Source organism: Pholcus phalangioides, unplaced genomic scaffold (genome assembly GCF_987345545.1).
Source record: "Pholcus phalangioides strain wild (caught in Gottingen) unplaced genomic scaffold, Ppha-v1.0 ptg000013l_1, whole genome shotgun sequence".
Lineage (NCBI taxonomy): Eukaryota > Metazoa > Arthropoda > Arachnida > Araneae > Pholcidae > Pholcus > Pholcus phalangioides.
Window position 1 is genome coordinate 13,609,931 of NW_028301606.1, and position 21,125 is coordinate 13,631,055.

Sequence of the window (21,125 nt, forward strand, 5' to 3'; positions counted from 1 at the left end):
AATTCTCTGCGCATCTCTGAACTGCTCATTTTCCGCGTAAATTACGCTTTCATTTTATGTACTCGGAGAAAACCTCCTCAGTAATAACATTTAATGCAGTAGATTAACAGGTTTAATGAAAACTTACATCCTGTTTATAATGTTGGGTTTGATGGTGATGACAAGAGTTAATACCTCATTGGACACCTTATGTCACGGAGTTAATATCCATCTCCTCATGCATCACTATTGAGAGAGAGAGAGAAACCACTTCATTTTTGTTTGGATTCCCCACCAATATCTAGAGGGGATTTGTGATTTTCTGGGAGCCATTGGCACGTAGCTAATAGCTGCTGCGAGAAAATCAACTAATGGATGGGATATTTACTATGTAAATCCAAATATACATACACGACAGAATCAGTATATTATTCGCAAATGCTTATTTAGGAATTTTATGCTCTATACGTGAAAATATTATATTTATTATTTATAATTAGAAACAGTCAAACTCGGTTATAATGACATCGAAGATTCCGCGAAATTTGATCGTTGTAACCGAGGTTGATGTTTTCAAGACCTTCTTTGATGGAAAACATAATCAGAGTCAATGCATGATTGCAAACATTGCATGAAGTTTTTTATTTTTTTACCAATTTAATCGAAAAAGTTATAGGAAACTGGGATAATTAATACGGGACATCACCTATTCGCGGTGAAAATGATGCAAATTCACAATGATATCGTCAATTATTGCTTATAAATAATAGCCCTTGGCGGGATAAAGGTGAAATAAGGAAATAAGGTGCTACAGCAAGTCTGCTAAAATATATTTCAAGGGGAAAAAAAAATTAAACTCGGCAAATGTGTGAAATGAACATTTTATAGACGTATTCATTGTGAAACAATTTAAATTATAGATATTACCTTCATTTTGGAGTCTTAAAGAGTGGGAATTGAAATAAGTTTCATGGAAAAAAACGGTAACGTTTAATAAAAAATAGTCGTTAAGGGAAAAATACAGAATTGAAAAAATGCAAATACAGAAAAGTACAGTGGTCATGTCAATAAGGAAATCGGAACTCAAATATGCACAATAAACCTTTTTAAATCAACGTTAGGTATGAATAGAACGAGAGACAAACATTTCCTGGATGTGATCATCCTGATCTTAGGAATTTCTAGGGAAAACATCATTGTGAAACGGAAACAAAAGGGATTAAAAATTTGTAGTTATATCCGAGGTGCTTGTGCTTCCGTCGACATTATAAGCAAGGTTCATTAACATTATTCTCTATGGGTATCAGATCAAACCGCTAATTATTTTCGTTATAGACGAAGTGTCGTTACGACCGAGGTCGGTATAACCGAGTTTAACTGTGCATTATATTTATTACTTATGAGACATACTATGAAGCTATAGTCTTGAAAAAGAAGCATGGTTGCTTCCCGGAAATATCGCTAAAGCTATTACTAATACGTCTACGATTGTACTATAGTTTGGAGCTACAAATCTAAAAATAAAATTATATTACACGTATAGAAATTCGAACTTTTTATATGGACTATATTTTCAGATGACTTATTTCTGCTTGCATTAAATAAACTACGCGTGCATTTTCTCAACACGCAATTCTATCATTAGCCGCCATTGACTGCTGTTATAAAAACTGAATTCGAAAATTCTATTTCTCTATAAAAAAATATAGTGACTTTGTCCATTTTGGCCCAAGCTCTCTCTCCCTCTCTCGTACATTTCCTGCTATATTCAAAGAATTATCTCGAGGAGAAAAACAAATTCACCAATAAATAATGTATGACTGATAATGTAATGCATGAATAGTTTTATAAATAATATGTCTCTAAGAGACATGCAAGTTTTAGTGATTTCTTCATATGAAATAAAAATATCGAAGCGAATCTAAAGTTTTCCAATGTTTGCATACGAGAGTGATTCGGGACGTGTGTGTCACAGCAGCTTTCCACAAGCGAATTATTATTAGAAAGTTAGAAAGGGTATACATTCAAGCAAATGCCTCTCTAATAAAATGCGCATTGCTTAACCCTCCAGCCATGGGTGGTTTTTTTGTGTTTTTATGTATAAAATCGGGGGTATTTTTATCCGCTATGTATACAGGGTGTCCTGCAAGTGCTAATGCGACCTCTATCTCATCAACCGTCTGTCGTAGGGGTATAATTTCAGTTTGAAAAATGCTCAAACAGAGTTAAAAAATTACTCTGTATCAGTTTTGAGAGTGAAAATACAGTGTGTGACAAAATAAAAATCTAAATTTTTATACGGCCCCCCCTCGTCTTCTAACTTCTGATTAGAAAGTTGTTGCCCTTTATCTCCTGAGGCTAACAGAAAAAATTTCAAGTTTCCAAGTGCAATATTCGCTGACATATTGAATTCAAGAATCGGAGAAAAGTTATGAATGAACAGCAAAAGCTAACGGACAACGCTAAGAGGACGGGGGGGGGGAAGACCGTATAAAAATTTAGATTTTTTTTTTATTTTGATACACACTGTATTTTTCCTTTCAAAACTGGTACAGGGTAATTTTTGAACGCCTTTTGAGCAGTTTTTCAAATTGGAATCATACCTCTACGACGGACGAATGATGAGATAAATGCCGCATTAGCACTTACAGGACACCCTGTATAGAACGTGATAATTGTGTACCCCACGAAATTGTATCGAGTACGTGAAACACGATAAACACACGCGTTGCCCGCGGCAAGAAAGTTAGTTACGTGTAAACTTTTAAGGTGAGGGGGGGGGTCTTTAACGTTTGGCAACCCCCCCCCCCATGGTTACCATAGAATGAATGAGCTGTTATGGTGAAATTTGAATTTATTTTGCAAAAAAAAAGATATAAATAAATTATAATTATACCAGTTACAATAATTAATTATTAAGTAATTATTAATTATTTGCCAAATTTAGAGAGCACGTACACATTTTTTCTAAAATAATACCCAGGACCATCAGTCGAATGTTGAGAAAAAAAACCAACTTTCATCTCGAAATAGCAAACTCTTCACCAAATTTAAAATCCAAGGTTTTACCCCTCGACCACTGCTGATAATTTTTTTTGATGAAATTCAGAAAATTTTAATAAATTATTCTCCTACTGATTTAAAGTGGAAACTGATCAGAAAGAATTCTTGTCAAGATTTGATTTTTCTGTTGAAACTTTTCCCACGATAAGAATGTCTAAAACGAACGAGAATTACGATCATATAGTTTTAGATAGTAAATAAAATGCTCTGATTTCATTTTTCACTAATCAGTGCCTTGAAGGGCCAAGGGTTGAAGACCTTTATTTTAAGGAAAGCAAGGATGTTTTTAGCGTTCAAATCAGATCGGGCTTCAACGCAGCAAAAGTAACCCAAAATATTTGCCTTGAAAAGATAAAGGTACATCGAGCACCACAACTACAGGGTTCAAAAAAATTTTGGTCGTGTTGGAAACAAAAGTGATGATCCAGCCAAATTTAGGTAGGACTTTAACGTTAATTCCCAGATCTTATACCCGACTATAGAGGTGATTCCCACAAGTAGCATTCTGAGATTGTCAAATGAGTTCGACGTGTCGTAGTCCCGTATGGTTAGTCACATTTAAGCCGGGTTTTCCTAGGAGTAAAATTTATGCGCCGTGTGCAGCGTGAAAATGCTGATTGGTTAAAAACTTGAAATTCAGGTTTATTTACCAATCAGCGTTTTCACGCTGCACGCACTGTAAAAACCTGCTCCTAGGAAAACCCGGTTTTAGGAGCTCTGCAGAAGAAAAATAAATACTATAATATAAATGACCAAAATATTGCGAAAATTTTGACAGCTTAAATTTATCCTTTTAAAGGCCGAATTACGATTTTAATTGATTTTCTTACAACATCAAAATTAAAAAAAAAAAATTAAATTTTATTCTTTCTCAAATACAGGTTCAGGAAAAAAAATCAAGTGCTTACATGTAAGAAAAATATTTTTCTTCTAAATTAATAAAATTCATTGGCCGTTAAAAGATTAAACCAAAATTTCAGCCTAAATGTTAGCATAAATTAGTATGAATCAGAAAGATAAATTTAAAGCAATGCGTTTTTCCACCTGGGACCACTTGCAGTTCTGAGATGTTATAAGAAAGTCATGAGTGAAAAGTCAGTTGAAAAGGGAAGAAATTACAGGTTACGAAAATTGTTAAACAAATTACACTCATAAACTTACGGATAAAAAATGGTTAAGGAACACCGATTTAAAGAGAAAATGTTGGAAATATGCATTGTTTCAAGGTTATTGCAGCTACAATTTTACAATAAATTTTAATTATTGAAAATTTCTTCAAGATGGAACTTTTGTAACTTGTTTAACAATCAATTAAATCCCAATAAACTCTTTAGAATTATTTTTTTCGTGATACGGGGTATATATTACAAGGAAATTACAGCACTTTGGGGATTATTTTCCAATGCATTTTTTTAAACCCTTTAAGCGGCACAGTAGAAATCACTAAACCTCCTTTAAAATTCCGCATAGTTTTTAATTAAGTAGGCTTTCTTCTTTCGTTGTTTCTATGTTTAAGTAGGCTTTCCGATTTTCAGCATGTGAAATCGGAAGGGAAAATTGTTCGGAGAAGGAGCAGGTATTTGTGTAATAAGGAGGTATAGGGAAAAGTGTTTCATTGAGAAATAACCTTTACAAAATATCTAGGCTTGTAAATGCTTATGTAGAGGCCTCTATAGCCCAGGCTCTGTCCCTCCCGGGATAATATATAAGGATATAAGCCTTTTACCCGTGCGGGTTGGGTCGCGCTGGGGAGAGTTTGTATAGACCGACCCGTTTACATAGACCGGCACTTTAACCCACTTTTCAGATGTCACAGGTCACGTGGACTAGCCGGTTAATTTCACCTCGCAAAGGCTTATAGCATAGTTTTCCAAACTATTTTTTCCATATCACCGCCTTTTTCAGTTTTTTCCCCTCATGCCCCCCCGCCCGTTAACTCAAATGAGCCCATAAGATCTTATGTTATACCAGTAACCTCCAACCCCCCCCCCTCCCGGAACATCCCATCATCCACACTTTGGGAAGCACTGGATTATAGGAAAGGAGATCTATTACACTCCCCAAGTATCCCCATTTAAGAAGGACCAATTCCTGCTCCCCATTTCATTCTCTACGATGAAAAAAGTCGTCAAACCGGTTCTAGAACTCCCAATGCTACTGCAATATTGCACATGTAAACGGGACTTAAGGAATCGAGATATATTGCCAATGCCACTTAGGTTAACCCTCTATGGTTCAGTATATATCTGAATATATTGTACATGGTAAATACATTGCCAAAAAAAATTATACAATTTTTTTCCTTCTTTTTGGTATTTTAGGAAGTTTATTTTTATTTTTTTTTCGGTATAAAATACGGCGTGAAAACTGCAGTCATTTTTTATCTATAAGAAAATGATTCCTTGTTGGTATCATTTTTTGAAAATACTGAAATTTTACGTGTTCAGAGATCTATAAAATTGCACCAAATTGAGGGAATTGGGAATAAAATTCAAGGAAAAATCTATTAAACTTTATTTAGCAAGATTTTATCTGTTTATAGGTAAAATAAAGATAAACTGTATATTTTACGCTTAATTAATTAACCACTTTAGCTAATTAAAAAAATCCACTCTAATTAAATTGCTGTGTCGATGTATTGTTTAAATTAAAAATATGCTAAAAAAAAAGCCCAATTTACATCCGTTTTTGTAATTTTATTTTCAATACGTTTTTATGGGGTTGAACGGAAGAGGGTAAAATTCTGAAATGTTTTTTTAATCCATGTGAATCGGTTTAAAATAACATTATGCAGCTCAAGGTAATAAATTAAAGCTATTTGTCTGCGTTTATAATTCCCTTTTTCCATTCAGGAAACGGAACAGGAAAAGTCACTGAAAGCAAATGAAAGTGAAGAAGCACGCATTTAACGACCGCGTAAACACTTCTTTAAAATTTTCACGAGGCCATAAATCCGGGAAAGAAGCCACAAATAACAACATGGGGCGGATTTTTTTTTGTGTGTGTTTATTCTTCTGAGACATTTTAGCTATAACTTCCTACTATTCTTTAAAATGTTTAGGTAAAGTTCTTTTCTCCTCCTCCTCGTATTCTTACCTAAATAAATCGTCCCGGATAGAACCCGGAAAAAACCAAGAAAATATTTTTAAAAAAAGAGCATCTCGAAGTGGAATTTTCACGGGCTTCATGACCCAAAGAATGAAAAAGAAGAAAAAAATCTCATCTTCATGGATTTAGAATACGTGTCATGGTGGCAAATGATCTTTCAGAATAGGTTTCTGTGGGAAATTGAGAAAAAAGGAACATTTCCTAATGGCTGAACCGTTTAACCTTTTGAGATCTCAAGCAACACCAATTTTCTGTGAAAGATAAAAATTTTGAATGCATTATATTATACGTATAAAAGCCTAGCATTAAATATAGAAAAAGAACCGCAGATTTTTTTCTCTTCTCATTTTCTTTGATCTTTTGGAAGCGAGTAGAATTTAAAATGCGGAGGAAAAATTCGATTCTTTTCCCCAAAATATACCCACGTTATCTGTTCGTGGAGCATTTATTCAAGATTACGATTTTATTAATATTTTTTTTTCTCATTTTTTCCCCATAACCTTTGGGGAAATAAAGCTTGAAAATTTTTTTTCCGCATTTTATTTTCGTGTAAAATCTGTATTCGGGGATTTTTTATTTTTCATTCGATAGACTCTGATGTAACATGCCAAAGTTCTGATAAAACTTTTACCGTGTTAAATTTTATTGTTATCTTGGCGTTCAACTGCATGCATTATTTGTTGAATAAAAAAAAGTGGCGGGTATTTATAAAAATTTATTATTACAAAAATTTCTTGAGATATTCATGACGTGGCGTGATATGCTATAATCTGGAAATCCGGGAGCTGATAAAAAATAAATGAGGATGAAGAATTTAGTGCGACAGGTTTTCTGATTCGGAACGTGTCGGCTTGGTTAACTCTTACAGTAGCAGTAACGGCCGCTATGATGGTAGAATGATCATACTGACAGACTCGCATCACGAGATCCCAGGTTCGAATCCCACTGATGCCAAAGTGGTGTTCAGTGGAAGTCTGTTTTCGAGGTTTGGGTTCGAATCCCACCGCTGTCAGGAAACTTATTAGTCGTGCTCAGTCTGTTCTGTAGTTCTCAACTTCGCGAGAGAGGCGCGAATGCGGGCTGTGTGTGTGTGTGATCTCCCAGTTAAAAAGGATCGGCACAGAGAGCAACAGGCCTACAAACGGTACTAATATTTAATCATTACACTTCACTCCCTTCACTTCTTAAATACAGGTGACAGCATTGAAAAATCAGACACAACACTAAATACGCATTTCGGCCGTATTAACCAACACAGTTTAAACTGCAATTGCAGGTGAAAAGACTGAAGATCAAAATGGATTAGTTAAATTGAGGATTTTAACCGATCCGTGTCGATCGCTAATCCTTTAACCTGCGATTGTAGTTTAAACTGTGTTGGTAAATATGGCCGTCAGACTGTTAGGTACCACATTTACACTTCTTTTCTTTGAATAGAATAAATAAATATTCCTGCAACTGTATTATTCACCATATGCACACATACTGGAATTTTTTATATTTTTTTGTAAGCGTATAGTGCGGACGGTACTTCAAAGTAAACAGGTTAATTAAATCGTTTTGTATTAAATAATCTTTTGACTTTAGGCTATTATTAGAACTGAAATGACCTACCAAAATAATTTACATGATGATTATTTCATAATGTGGTAGATGAAGTGAAAGGCTCAGAAAGACGCAAGAGGGCAGAAATTCATTAAATTAGAAAAGAGAAGCAATAAACTCATGAAAAGGGGCAGGGGAACAGAAATTCAGGGAAGGAGCCACACCAGGGGAAACGCATCAAACATTACTTATAGCGATTGGTGCAAACGACCCGCAAAACTCTGAACGTATGAAGAATAAATTTTTTATGTTATCCTCTATGAAATTTTCATTTTACGTATGTCCTGTGTGTCTTGTAAGTCCTTTATTCAGCCTTTATCTCATCAACCGTTCGTCGTAGAGGTTGGTTGAAATTTAAAAAAGCTTAAAATGGGTGAGAAATCACCTATAAAACAATATTTTCTCTAGGTCCGCAGAGTGCATAATGTTTCATTACAGCGGTAAAATTATGAAAGATGTGTACATTTATACTATTTTATCTTTTGACCCTTTAGGCAATGGCTACATCGAAGGTCGTGAGCTAGACAAATTTCTACGGGAGTTCGTATCTAGCGTGAACTTCAATGATGTAGAGCCCGAGGTATGTTATTTGCAGAAGATTCAATTATACATAATTATAATGCTTGTAATTACGAACAGATCTGGAGTAGACCATGTATGTTTAAGAAAATATTACCATACCGCTTTAATGACGTAACATCTGTGTCTCGAAGGATTTGAGATTGTGGTATTTTATGACGTGCGAATCTAAACTCGGTAAATGTTTCGAAATATAAAAAGTAATTGGAGATTTCAGAGAAAAGGATTTGGATATGATGGAAAGTCATTTGTAATATGAGAATTGTTTCTTGAAACAAAATGATTAATTCGTATCATAATTAAATGAACTTAGTAGTTTCAAGGAGTGCGAGGAACTACCAACCGGCGCTGGACAAATCTAAAAAAAATTCACATGCTCGGTCGGGCATGTAACTTAAAAAGATGCATGACCAATCCATATCTTACATGCCGAAAAAAAAAATTAGTTTTCCAACTTTGAGCAAATTATTCCTTATATAGAAAGTTATATAAAAGCATTGCAGTACATTAAAAAAAATACAGAAAAAAAAAATTCACACGGACCAATTTTGGACAATTATTCCCCCGTGTTTTGATCAGTTATTGCCACTCAGTCCAAGGCTGTGTGGGTTTTTCACTAACTTTGACAAATACAACAATGAACAAATCGGTTAGACTCGAGCCAATAAATCGATAAGCTCATTGGTTGCATTTATCAAGTTTTGTAAAAGAACTTTTTCATATAAAACTTTCATTGTTTTATAATTTTTTTAACTTATCCGTAGCGAGAATGGAATCTGGAAATTTCGCCTCGATTATTTCGCCCTCGACATTTCTCCTCCAAAATTTCGCCCCTGACATTTCACATGCTCTGAATGTATGAGTGACTAAGTGATTGATTGCGTGACAGAGTGATTGGGCGAGTAACTGTGCGAATGACCGTATGAGTAAGTGTGAGTGGCTGCATGGTTGAGTGATCAAGTGAGTGACTGCATGGTTGAGTGATCAAGTGAGTGACTGTATGAGAGTGTATGATCGTATGAGTGACTATGTGCGTAGCCAGATGAGTGACCAAGTTGGTGATTGTATGAGTAACCACACTCATTTTGTCTCTCATACGGTCACATTCTGTCACTCACTCATACGGTTCACCCACCCACTCAGTTACTCACCTCATACGGTCACTCGCCACTTCAAAAGGTCACTTATAAATCACTTCCGCGATCACTTGGTCTATCATACAGTCGCTTACTTGGTAACTCATTCATTCACTTCGTCGCTCACACGGTCAGGGCTGGCGAAATGGCTACTTCACCAAACGCTAACTCTGACCATATCGCTATATTACAATTTACTGCCATTAATGAGATGGGTTAGAAATGAAGGAACCATCCATCAGTGGCCATCTCAAGCTCGTTAGGGAAAATATCTTATCTATATCCTTTCTCCCTTGGGTTTGAACCTGGGATCGTGACGGCAACGTTCACGGTGGTAGACGGGCACCTTACCAAGCCACTTGGGCGTCTGGCGAAATGGCTGGAGATAAATGTCAGGGGCGAAAGTACCGGGAACGAAACGTACCAAGGGTGAAATGTCGGAGGCGAGATTTCCGCATACGAGGAAGCATGTGCCTATATCATTGGCAGGTGTTAAAGAAGTCACATCCTGGATTCAGTGAAACTCCAACAATTCGCGGAAAGACAAAAGCCAGTGTGTGTGTCCAAAAACTGGTAACAAAACCGTTGCATTTTGCTCAAAGCCGCAACTAAAAAAAAATTTCAGATTTTATTTATTATAATTTGTTTTTGAATTTGATACATGTTATTGTATGGAAAAGATCAGTAAACTACGGAATAAAGAAAACAATGACTGAAAGTCGATTGAATTTGCCGGAGGAAACATTTTGCACGTGACATCTGAATCAAAAAATTCGAATTGTTCAAAACTTAGGAAACAACAATTCAAATTAAACAAGTAACGTCAACATTGACATGAGTAGGAAATTCAAGGAGAATTCTGAAAAGTTCAAATTATCGAAGTATTCGAATTAACTAGGTTCGAATTATCCAAGTTCCACTGTACATAATAGGAATTCAGATAATGTAAGTTCACTTGCGGTATAACTGTGAATGTGTTAAAGCATTTTATTACGTAAATTTTTTTTGTCTTATTGCTAGAAGTGATACGAGAGAACAATAAAAAATATTACGAAATTGATAAGAAAAAAGTGAAAAATGATGTCGAAAATTATCATTTTTCACCCGATTGTGATGCATAATTTATGGAAGAGATAGAATCGATTGATAAAAGCTCGGAAAATAGTTAACGACGTGTTTCTGATGGAATTTAATTATTTTCCTGGAAAGAGTCGAGATTTTCGTCCACATTTCCACGATTTCCGTGAATTTTTGAAACACTGTGGTAGATGAGAGGGAGAATTATTGAATCTCCTACAGGTACTAAACGCAACAAACCCTCTTATACCGAACTATCATTGAAATATATCTAATCATGTCTTTGGTATTCTGATTGAAGTTACCATCCTTCTTGATACTTGACCCCATTGAGGAAAAATCATCATTATAATCTTAATGAAGTTCATAAATCCATTCGAAAGATCAAATGCTAATTTTGTAGGAATTCGTGTATTTCATCGTTCAAATGATCGAAATATTCGAATTATCCAAGTTCCACTGTACTTTTTCACGGATATCACCAAAGAGAATTAAAAAAAAAGAATTATCATCTTTGTCTCAACAAGAACCAAATGCGTTTGATCGCCTGGGGCAAAATACTCTCCGGCAGTTAACCTTGACCAAATAGATGACACAGAACATACGATAATCGTTAACCGTTCCCAACAGCACATACTCTCCAAAGTAACAGTCTCATTCCCGTAACACATTTGTATTTTGCGAAGAATTTAGCATGGTTATTGTTGTTGGCGATTGGGAGACGCGGCGAAAGGAGGCAGAAATGGCAAATAAGCGGAAAGACGTAAACCTCTTATAGTCCTTTTGCTGCACTTTTCTCCTCTGTTTTTACCTCACAAAGTTTTATGGTTGTGCTAAACGATAAGAAGTGATCCCAGAGAACAGGAAACATATAACAGGATCGCTTTCATCGATTCTGTAAAACAAATCTCCCGGCACTAAACCAGTCACCATCTGCTCGATCTGAAATTTTAAGCCTCTCCAATGTTGTTTCAACTAAATTGACTTCATTCCTTATTATGCTTCGGTAAGATATTCTCGTAAAAAAAGAAATATCCCTCCTTTTTGCCCAAAAGAAAAGAGTTCAAAAAACACAATAAAGAGAAGAAAAACAGAGGGATTTACGAAATGGACAAAGAATCGGGAAGAAATTTCAAAGCTAAAAAAAATTCACATAAATACATCAAAATGGAACGTAGCTTCTTTTGGCAATGCTCTTAAGTTTAAGACAACGAAATTTTATTCCGATACCAGGATACATTTTCTACTCGTGGAAATCTAATTTTTGGAGAGACTCGGTAGAAAATTGAATCATAGATATTATCAAGAAAAATATGTTGAAATTTATTGCAAGTAGTATATAGTGGTATTCTTTATCGAAGTCTACGCTGTAGTCGCTGTCTGGTGGTGAAGAACATTTTTTACTTAGTTAAAAATTAGAATTTAAACTGCCACTTCTCTCGGACGTACGTAGCACATATTCTGATGCAGGTATTTTGATGAAAATGGGTATATAGGATAGATGAACCAGAAAGAAAGATTCAATAGAAGTTCAATTTTTCACCACCAGGTAGAAAAGTGGAGCTTTTTTTTTTTTTATCGCAGTTATCTTTTTCCCATGGTCCAAATAATGTACATGTTTGAATGAAATGCGTCCACCACAACGGGCGCTACATTGATCGGGGTAGAGTCAGTATAATTAAGCTGAGTGTAAATTTACCTATACTGGCATTACTCGGGGCTCCATATTCGACACAGAAGGCCTCCAATTAATATTATCTGATCTGTGACGTCAAAATACGTTTCGACTTGCATCATTTCACGACTCAAAAACCCGAGATGGACAGAATAACAAAATATGGGTTTCAAATTTTATATGCAAGTTTTACTTCTGTCGCGTGAGACTCTAACGCAATTTTTGTTCGGACTATGATTAACGCTCAACGTTAAATTCCGAGAAATGTACATGAACACATAAGCTTTTGGTACTATACCATGCCCAAATTTACACTGAACATTGAATGTCACCGTCGCACATTTGCAAACATTTTCAGTAATTAAGTCATTAGTAAAGCAAACTTCATGTACTAACACGGTATTAAAGAAATCAAGACATTATGCTCTTCCTTCATTTCCATTCATTGTAGTTACTAGATCCAATCAAGAATAGAATTCCTTCCTATTTAGATAAATGAATTTCATTTAATTTATAAAGACACATTTCAATTTACAGTATTTTAATCAAGCATCTAATTTCGACGGGTAAAAATTCCACGGATATTGTATGAAATATCTCAAGTTTGAAGTGTATTTAGAAACTAACAAGATACATTTCCTACCTCACATTGGAAATCACATACAAATCACTTTGAGGAATTGAAAATTAAGCAACATTAGAGAAAATTACGGAAAAAATTTCATATCTCCAAATTATACGAGTTTCTAAATCTTGTTAGCGAAGTCTAAGTCATTTTTATGCTTCAACTTCTCAACGATTTTTTTTTTACATATTCTTTCTCTAAATATCTTATTTTCTGCAGCGCGCATACTTTCCTGAGGCTAATTTTCTATATATACATATAAATATATATATCGCGCTGTCAATTTTCAGTTCCAAAATGTCCTATCCTACTAGCGTCATTATGATGAGCTTATTAAAAGTCCAAAATCACATTTGAAGGAAAATGTAGAGAAAAAACAAAAATTCCGGGAGGAAAAAAATTGGATGAAACTGGGAATTCTATTAATTAGGAGCTAATGGGAAAAAAGAATTTCTTCCGAGAAAATTTTTTCACGGATGACTGATACAATAAAAATTAATGAAATCTTGTTACATTTTCTTAATGTTTCAAGAGATTGACTTTAATATTAAAATTTTTTTACTGGGAATATTTTCCTAAGAATTTCGAAAAAATGTAGATTATAAAAATATTTAATACAGTTGTGACGTCGCGTATTAAAATAATGGATAATGTTATCATTTGGGTATTGTTATCACTTTCGCCAAGTACGGAAGTTGACCAATATCTTAATGGGATCTGGAAATTTTCCCTCCGACATTTTGTCCCCGGTACATTTCACCCCAAGGAAATTTCAATAAATTTACCAACGACGCGTGGGTGCTATGCATAATCACCGGTAAAAGTGATACATTTAAGAAATTCATCACTTAGTAAAATGCTCGGCGATTATGCATAATAACCGGTTATTATGCATAACAACTGGATTTATCACATTTGCCGCGTAACATGTATAAGAAAAAATACTCTGAACGCGATTTTCTCAGTCTTGGAGTTTTGCAGTTTTGGAGCTCATTCGTCGACCGAGCGGGACATGTGATCATCGCACAAGACTAGGATTTTCGGATATAGTTATCAATCTGTTATTATTATCAGAAACCCCGATTCCTGATGTAATCACATTAAGTTTTGCCGACTGTATTAAATATCATGGACGAATGATCTGGCCTAGAAAATAAAAGGGAAATATTCTCCAGCTTGTGTGTGTGCCATATTGACGAAGGGAAGTAATACTTTACGAGAAATAAGCTAGCGTTGATTGCGACACATTTTTTTTCAAGCTTTAGGGAGCAGGTTCATCACTTCTCGACTCTAGATAAAAAGGATGGAGAAAAAGCTTTATCCCGATGCTTGGTAATTGGCAATGTATTATTATAGACGGTGCCCTGACCTTCGGTTCTGAGTATCGCGCGATAAATTAATATAAGGATCACCGTTCGGTGTAGGGAATGGGAACTTCTCGCCGAAAATCATTTCTGTTTTCCGTTGATTTATACTGTCAGGCTTACAATTCATCTTCCGATATCGGCACGATCCACTAGCGTAATAAGATTCAGCTCTCCAACGAAAATATAATCAGATGTTGCGACGGTGACGGGAAATTTAGGTGAATTGGTATCTCGAAAGTAGCTTCATTTAATGGAAACGCGGAAGGGGCTTTGGTGGAGATGATGCTTTCATGACAGAGGAATAACGCAGGTCTCCGATAGAAAAGCTTTGTTAAAAATATATAATTGGTGTTTTTTCATAGTTTTCTGGATGCTAATTACTGGAAAAAATAGTTTAAAAATTCTCTCACGTATACTTTTTGAGATAAATTACAAATTCAAATACAAATACAACGCCACAACAGGCAAAATGCCCAACGAGGTGGCTGAGAAAAAGATGCCCATAAAAATATGGATGTCATATATTTCAAAAATACAGCAACCCAATTAAAAATGCAATTAACAAAAATTATAAACAATATATACACATGATAAAATATTATACAATGCCCATAAATGCCCCAAAATTGAAAATAAAATTGCAATAGTAATGCATAGGCAACATACAAACCACATTGAAACTGCGTGTTATAAACAAATATATTATCTGTGATTATGCATAATACCCTAGTGCAATTTGTGAATTTGATAAATATGAAAAAAATTATAAATGAGTCTAGTGTGTGTGTGATGGATATAGTCGAACTCCGATATAATGATAACAAATTTTGCGATCGTTCCCAAATATAATGATGTAATACATGCATGAATTATCATGTATAGTATATCTTACATGTATATGTGAAAGTATGTCTGTATGTTTGTTCTTTACACAAATCTGCAATTTTAGACTGATCGTCGCCAAATTTTGCATATATAACTAACAATACCGGGATTGAACCGTAGGCTACTTTTAAAGTTCATCAGAGCTGGGCAATGCCCAGAATGGGCAAAAAACCGTCGGCAAACAATGGTTCCTGGACCTTAACAGTCACTTTCGGAATGTTTACTTTGGTTGCTGTGGTTCCCTAACAATGCGTTTCATGCATGCATATGCTTTACAATGGTCTGTCACGTCTTTAATCCTGCCAGTATTATGAATGGCAGTTTGTTCCTCCATGATAGTTTGTCACATTTTCACATTACCGGTATTATGGCAAGTATATCACATAGTACGATTTATCATGTTCACCAACTGCGCGACGCTTGGATATTATGCCTAATCGCCGTTGGAAGTGATGATTTAGGGAAATTTATCAAGTTTGCCTTTGACGCTTGGGAACTATGTATAATCGCCGGTAAAAGTGATTAATATAGAGAATTTTATCAAACTTACTAAAATGACTATGCATAATTACCGGCTATTATTTATGCGTATTAACCGCATTTATCACATTTACCGTAAAATATATATTCATTATTTTTTCACATTTTTTTAAGGTGAAAAATTTTAAATCTCGGAAGGGTGGGGGAAGGGGGTTGAGTTTCAGGCGCCCCTGCCATAACATAACATAACATAACATAACATAACATAACATAACATAACATAACATAACATAACATAACATAACATAACATAACATAACATAACATAACATAACATAACATAACATAATTTATTTGTCCCCAGTCAATTTCAATAATGCTATACAAATTAGAGTTTACAATTAAATTACATATTTACAATATTTGACAGAAAATGCAAAGAGAAAGAAAAAAATGTTTGAAAGGACTCGGTAGAAAATAGTTAATTCATAATATGGTGAAGAAAGCTGGGACAGAGAAGAGAGCAATAGCTAAAAGCTAGTAAAATGCTCTCGACCCTATGACGTCTTTGCTCTTGCGATACACCCCCACTCAAGTGCGTATATGTCAGTTCTGAGTTATTTTCAACGTTTTTCAAATGGTCGATTTGATTCTGTCAGCGACAATTACTTACGAGATATCTCAGCCCAACTTGTTGCTTTGTATTTCGGAAATTTTGAGATATTTTCTCCTTAAATTCCTCTTATTTTTGCAAAATAAGAGCAATTTTGCTCTCTCTCTTCGATCATGTTTTCCACCTCCAACTTGCCAATCAACAGCCAGTGGTTATCTATTGTTCACGTTTTGATAAAACAAGGCGAGAGACGTTGTTTGAAATAAAACTTTTATTCCCTTCGTGGTAGTATAGGAATATGCGTACAGTATAAATAATAATAAAAGAGTTAGAGGATTTCACTTCCTCATTTTTTATTACTTTTGGAATTGAGAAGGGGGGAGGGGAGCATTATCAAAATCAGAAAAAGTCTTCTTGAAAAAGATGTTGCATTTTACAGAGGGCTTGGTTATTTTCACTGTTGCAGTTATAATACGGAGGCCCGAGTGGCACGTTAAGATGCTCGTCTTCCACCATGAAGGTTACCGTCAAATTCCTCGGTTACGATCCAGGACAAGAACATCGAAAACAACTTTCCTGGCACAGGGGTACAATAGAAACGGCGACATAACCACAGAAAAAAATTGCTGCCGCAGGGAGTCCAACATCGAAGGGTTAGCGCACCAACCTCTCGGAGAATAGCCTATATATATAAAAAGTTGCCGCTTGGAATCGGCAATAAATTGCAGATCCCAGTCTAATTAGCCCTCGAGTGCAGGAAATGACCGTGATGCGACAAAAATGATCAAATAATCAACATCGAAAACAAGTTTTTTCTTCCCACCGAGCCTGGAGCGACCACCGGCAGATGGCGCGCTCATTTCCCGCCCAACTCCCATTGGTTGGAAATTGCCGTATGGTGATATAACCGGAGTTGGTGTGCGATAAAGTAGTTATAATGGGCATCATTGAAATATATAAAACCGCTTGAAGGGTTAATGTAATTGATACCATAGAATTCGTTCGCGCTATCGTTAAAAGCAACGCAAGTAAAATATGAATTATAGTAGCTAAAATGTATTCAGTCAAAACATTCACAAAGATTAAATTTTGAAAGTATTTTTCATATCTTTAGGTAGACATTTCTCTTTAATATGGAATATATTAATGAAAATAAATGCATTGAATCGTCTCGAATTATTCGAAGAGAAAAGATTATGATCGCAGGTTTAGAGAATTACCCTGACCATATTCGTGGAAAATAAATTCAAGTTTTATACATGACGTGGTTTAACGGAAGGTAGAAAAGACATTAAAAGTATTTTGGAATGAGTAATACTAGAGGATTCGATTATTTAACCGAAGGATATTGATTAATATCATTGGACATATCGGAAAAAATGTTAAACTTGATCCTTTTTATTACCTTTCTTTTTTTGGGTACCCGATATTTTCTCTCATGGATTATGTATGCTTAGAATACATTTTCTGATGTTTTCCCGTGCTTGACGGTATTTTCCAGTGCCCATCTGATCATATATTCACACATCTGTAGACATGATGAATACATTGGAGACATAAAAAAAAGAGACAAGTATGCAGACGGATGAAGTGCCAAGTTTTGCATAACAGCGACCGTTTCGGTAGCTTTTCATTATTATTATCATATGCAAACGAATAGTTCAGCTTCGGAATGATGTCGCCTACTGAATACTTTTCGTAGGATTTTACGAAAGTTTCGTTAGCATATTTTCTCTCTAACAATGTGTTGTCGTTGGAATATATTGCTTACTTTCGGAATAAATATCTTGTCATGTGGTGTTTGTAGAGGCTATAATGTTGTGAGTGAATGGATTATCCGATGCTCATTAAAGCAAGTTCTTTACCTACCGAGCCTGGGGCGACACCAATAGATTGCGTCTTCATTTCCCACCCAACTACACTGGTTGGAAATTGCCGTAAAGCGATATGACAGGAGTTGGTGTGCGGCAAAGTAGATAGTTACTATTACTAAACTGTACATGTATGAAGTGGGGGTTATTATGCATAATAATCTTCAAATGGAATTAATTTAGTACGACGAATCATGTTTACCAACGACGCTTGGGTATTACGTATAATCACCGGTAAATGTGATAAACTTTGAAATTTATTAAACTTATCAAAATGGTTGATGATTATGCATAATTTAACCGGATTATCACGCTTACCGTAATATTTATAATAGAATGAAATCAAATCTTGTTATAGCATTCAGAAAATACGTTTGATTCTTACAAAAAATGAAAGCAACGAGCTAAATAAATGGTATTCATTATCATGGAAAACTATACATGTGCACACGTACATTCAGAAAATAAATCGATCGCACACGAATAATTTTTCAAAATTTATTACAAATACTGTAAAATAAATTTTGTACTTATGAAATATGCATATCATCCAAAAAAAGTCAGTTTGCTTTACTTACTAAAAAAATTTCAGATTATTATCTTGTTATAATATTTTTGTTTATTCTAAGATATTATATATAATTTTCATTCAATTTTTTTCCAGTATAATTTTTTTTTTAGTTTTCTTATAATCAATCATTAATGTTATATATTTTTATTAGACAATTATTTCGTTCTAAATGGATATTTTTTCTTTATTATCATTAATTTACAACAGGGAAGGGAACGTATAGTTTTCTTACTTTTAGTATATGGGTAATTAATTTAGCGTGTAATGGAAGAATTAATTCAACCACTTGCAGAAAAACGCAAAAACAGATACTAATTAAACATTCTTTAATGAAAATTCATAAGAATAAAAATCTCTCTCTTTTTTTTCAAATTAATTAATTATAAAAGTTCCGATTAATCTTTTCTATTTTATTGAAGATTTTAGGTTGTATGAGAGGAATACGTTATTTCTAGCTTACATTATAATCAAAGTTAATGTAGAGTGTAGAATGCTTTTTATTTGTTTAATGGTGCTGAATAAATAAGATATAGTTAATGTAAGTGAATGTTTAAGCGTTTAGTCAAATGGGTGTTTTAAAAAATTCAATCAATTAGTGCCATATTAATCAATTATAGTTCATTTAGTGTTCACAATATGCCATATTGTTTGAAATCGATGTCTGAAATGAATTTTTTTTTCAAACTATCGTTTAAGATCAGTATTTTTAAAATTTTTACAACTGCGGACCGGTGTTAATACTGTGCTTGAACAATTTTGCGGGCAAGCGGAAATGTGAGAACTAATTTGTGAACCGGCAAAAAATAAATAAATAGAAGAACTAATTTGCGGAACGGCAAATGATAAATAAATAGGAGAATTAATTTGAGGAGCGGCAAAAAAATTATGAATAGGAGAAATAATTTGCATACCGGCGAGAAATATATAAATATGTGAAATAATTTACGAACTTGCAAAAAATAAGGGAGTTGGAGGAATAATTTGTGGACCGACAAAATAAATAAATAATAGAAAAATCTTCAGAATGCAAAAAATGATAAATAAATGGAAGAAATAATTTGAGGTTCAGCAAAAAAGTAAAAAATACGAGAAATAATTTACGATCCGACAAAAAAAAAATATAAATGAAAAAATAAGTTTTTACACCGACAAAAAATAAATAAAATTCGCAGAATTGCTGAAACAAAAGTAGAAACCAATTAATGATAGGTAATGAAGGTAATGATATTCAATATATCAATTAAATAAAAATATTTATACAAGATATACAGAAGACTGGATGTTGTGAAGATATTTATTATTTGAGATGTTAATTTTTTAAGGAAGGAAAAAACTCATCTCTGCCTCTACCGGGAGTCGAACCTGGGTCCCTCGACTGCCGGACGAGTGCTCTGACCACTAAGCTACAGAGGAGATAGAGGTTTTCCTTCGCTAGAGCGTATATGTGCCGAACGGAACCGTGCAATGAACGGTGGAACCGATCAGCTAATAGCTCATGGACGACGAGCCACCAGATGACTATATATATGACATGAATGTCGCTCTCCACTTGTTAATACAAGATATACAGAAGACTGGATGTTGTTTTTTCCTTCCTTAAAAAATTAACATCTCAAATAATAAATATCTTCACAACATCCAGTCTTCTGTATATCTTGTATTAACAAGTGGAGAGCGACATTCATGTCATAAAAATATTTATGTTAGCTGCAACATAAATCTATCGAAACATTTCGCGGACTCGCTCCAGTCTATGGACCAGCGGTTGAAGAATATTGGTCTAGATCGCGAGGTTTCCAACTAGTGTTCCTAGGAACCCTGGGGTTCCGTGACGTGGGGATCAGCATAATCAAACGCCATGGGGCCGTTAAAAATCCCAGAAACCGGAGAACTTTCAAAGAAGAAAACTGCATTGTTATTGATACTCGCAAAGCTGCCCTTAGATTTTAATTTTGACGTGATATTGTCGTACAAAAAAAGACCAGACAACTTGGAGTATGCAAGCATGTGAGTGACCAATCAGCGTACAAGTATGTGAGTGACCAAAAGGATGACCTGTTGAGCGAGGGGGATCGAAACAATCACCTAGAAAAGGTGTGAAAGCATGTGAATGACTGAAAAGAGTGACTTGAACACGTAGGCATTTGATGATGTGGGTGTACTAAGTGATGCATAGTCGAGGGTGGCTAATTTTCAGGAATGAGTAATCAAAAAAACTAAACTAAAATGAGTGAAAAGTGGCGAAATTTGTATAGCCCACAGGCGACAAAACTATAAATTCGCCTCCGAAGAAGGAAACGGACAAAGCTCTCATCGGAGGGTCTTAAAATTATGTGGCCCTTGTCAATTGCTCGAATTTTCGCGTGGAAACATGAAGAATTTGCCTAAGCGGCACATGCCTCATTATCTCTTTCTCATGCCTTATTTATCATTGCACAAGGCCCCATTATTGTGCACCTGAGCAGGTCCTCCTGACCATGCTTAGTGGGCC

At 34.8% G+C, this 21,125-nt stretch overlaps 1 protein-coding gene across 1 annotated transcript in view; it reads left to right on the forward strand.

Annotated features, from left to right (window-relative positions):
* Cbp53E (Calbindin 53E) overlaps nucleotides 1–21,125 on the forward strand; it is a 272,285-nt gene that overhangs the window by 119,490 nt on the left and 131,670 nt on the right. Inside the window, exon 2 of the mRNA XM_089240775.1 lies at nucleotides 8,250–8,335. Within this exon, the coding sequence (XP_089096901.1) occupies nucleotides 8,250–8,335 (86 nt within the window). The remainder of the gene's footprint in view (nucleotides 1–8,249; nucleotides 8,336–21,125) is intronic.